This window comes from Mus caroli, chromosome 8 (genome assembly GCF_900094665.2).
Source record: "Mus caroli chromosome 8, CAROLI_EIJ_v1.1, whole genome shotgun sequence".
NCBI lineage: Eukaryota > Metazoa > Chordata > Mammalia > Rodentia > Muridae > Mus > Mus caroli.
This window is the reverse complement of record NC_034577.1, coordinates 11,332,044-11,334,113: the sequence shown is the minus strand read 5'-3', so window position 1 is coordinate 11,334,113 and position 2,070 is coordinate 11,332,044. Positions and strand designations below refer to the sequence as shown.

Below are 2,070 nucleotides of genomic sequence, written 5' to 3'. Positions count from 1 at the left end.
CATATCATTTTTAATCCTTTTAAAAATTATGTTCATATTATTTTTATCAATTCTCTTGGACTGCATAGCAGATTAATGTTAGCTCAACACAGCTAGAGTCATTTGGGAAGAGGGAACCTCAACTGAGAAATTGCTCCTGATGAGACTGGCCTGTAGGAACCTTGTGGGACATTTTCTTGATTGATGATTGGTGTGGGAGGGTCCATGTCACTGTGGGTGGTGCTGCCCCTGGGCTTGTGGTCATGGGTGCTCTAGGAAAGCAGGCTAAGCAAGCTATTCAGAGGAAGTCAGGATGCAGCTCCCCTTCACGTAATCGGCTTCNGTTTTCACCTGCAGACTCCTTCCCCGTCTTTCCTCAGTGATGGAACATGACCTGACAGTTTTAAGCTGATATAAACCCTTTCCTCCCCAAGTTGATTTGGGTCATGGTGGGTTTTTGTTGTTGTTGTTTTGTTTTGTTTTAAACCCAGCAATAAAAACCCTAAATAAAACAGAATGTTCATCAAGCGACTTTTGCATGTTACTCTTTTGGGGACATTTGTTAATTCTTACGCTGAATGAAGCATAGTGCATAATTTTAAAGTGTTGCATATAGTTGAAAACACACGTGGAAACTATATCNTCAGAGCTGTCCTTAAGCCAGCCACACCAGCGTGCGACAGACATTGATTCTGTAGCCAGCACCCATCAAAAGTGCCAAGGGCTTCGTTAAAACCTTGCTCCAGTTATGTAAGGAACTTGTCTCCTGCTGTATCTCAGATGTAACTCCCTGTGTGCATCNGGGGCCTCTGCTGAGAGCATATCTCTAGGAATGCCATGGAACGGCATATTAGTTACACTGGCTGAAAGGGCCAGCTAGTGCAACAGCTAGCGCCTTATGGTTAGACCAGCTACCTCTTTATTCTGGTTACCATCACACTTCTTCCCCACATGTTTGCCTGGGGTTACTGTTCAATCTGAAAACCTCTACAGGCAGCTGGGTCGAGTTTATAGTGCCTCAATGTTAATATAAACCATGTTGGGACCCACTCTGCAATCTTCCCTCATGCCACCTGCCATTTTCTTCTTAATTTATAACCCCTTACTTACATCCAGGTTGGTTTTGCCCACTGGTTTAGAAGTTAAACAATGTACTTCTAAGCCCGTCATAGACATACCNGACCCTTCATAGCCAAACACACCCACAAATCACGGAGAACTCAAAAAGCAACCAACGTCTGCCGGAAATGGCCCGGCTCCCCATGACAGGACCATAGCTCTGGGAGTCAGCCCACCTGCAAACCGACCAGCACTGTCGGCTGCCATGACTGACGATGCCCTGCGGCTCACCACAGGCCTGCCAGCTGCTGTGCCCGCTGCTCTGCTGCTTCCTTCTGCCTCTGTATCCTTTCCCTGGGGTTTAACACTGTTTCTGCAGTCCGTGAGGACGAACCCAAGCCTCTGACTGCTACAGCATGCTACACAGACTGTGCTTGCCCAGATGTGGGAGCTGTAAGAACTGCCTCCCTCTCCTGACTACCCAGTGGCCTGGCATCTTCTCCCTTTGCAGCTTTAAGATGGTTGTGGGGATCTGGTGCTCTGCAGTTTCCATTTACGTCTGCCAAGTTCTAGACCAGTGTTCAGCGAACCCTGCTTTAGACTTGTATCTCTACAGTCTAACGATTTATATTTTTTCTTAGATCTAGAGGTCTTGCCCTGACTCTCTGTATGTCCCCATTTGCATCACATCTTAGTCGCATGCTGTGCATCAGGTACTGTGAACGAGCACACCAGCATTCAGTCACACCATANGAAACAAGCACCAAGGACATGAGGCCAGAAAGCATGCATGCTGGGCCCAGGGGACCACACTCACACTCTAGCTGCTCTTGCACCCAGAACGAGAACTGCTAAACTAGACCTACNACTCTGGTCTAGACGTGGTCAAACCTGGTTCAGAGTCCGAGTTTTCCCTTGGAACGTCGTCGTAAATCGCTTCCTCTGGATCTGCAAAATAAGGGAAAATGTGTTTTTTAAAACACTGGCCAGAACTGACGAGTGTGATGTAAATGTCCTAAGGTTAGCCTCCCC

The 2,070-nt window shown here is 47.2% G+C and overlaps 1 protein-coding gene across 1 annotated transcript in view; it reads right to left on the bottom strand.

Annotated features, from left to right (window-relative positions):
- Positions 1-2,070, bottom strand: part of Arhgef10 (Rho guanine nucleotide exchange factor 10) — a 72,077-nt gene that overhangs the window by 62,740 nt on the left and 7,267 nt on the right. The window contains exon 4 of the mRNA XM_029480672.1: positions 1,930-1,986. Coding sequence (XP_029336532.1) covers positions 1,930-1,986 — 57 coding nt within the window. The remainder of the gene's footprint in view (positions 1-1,929; positions 1,987-2,070) is intronic.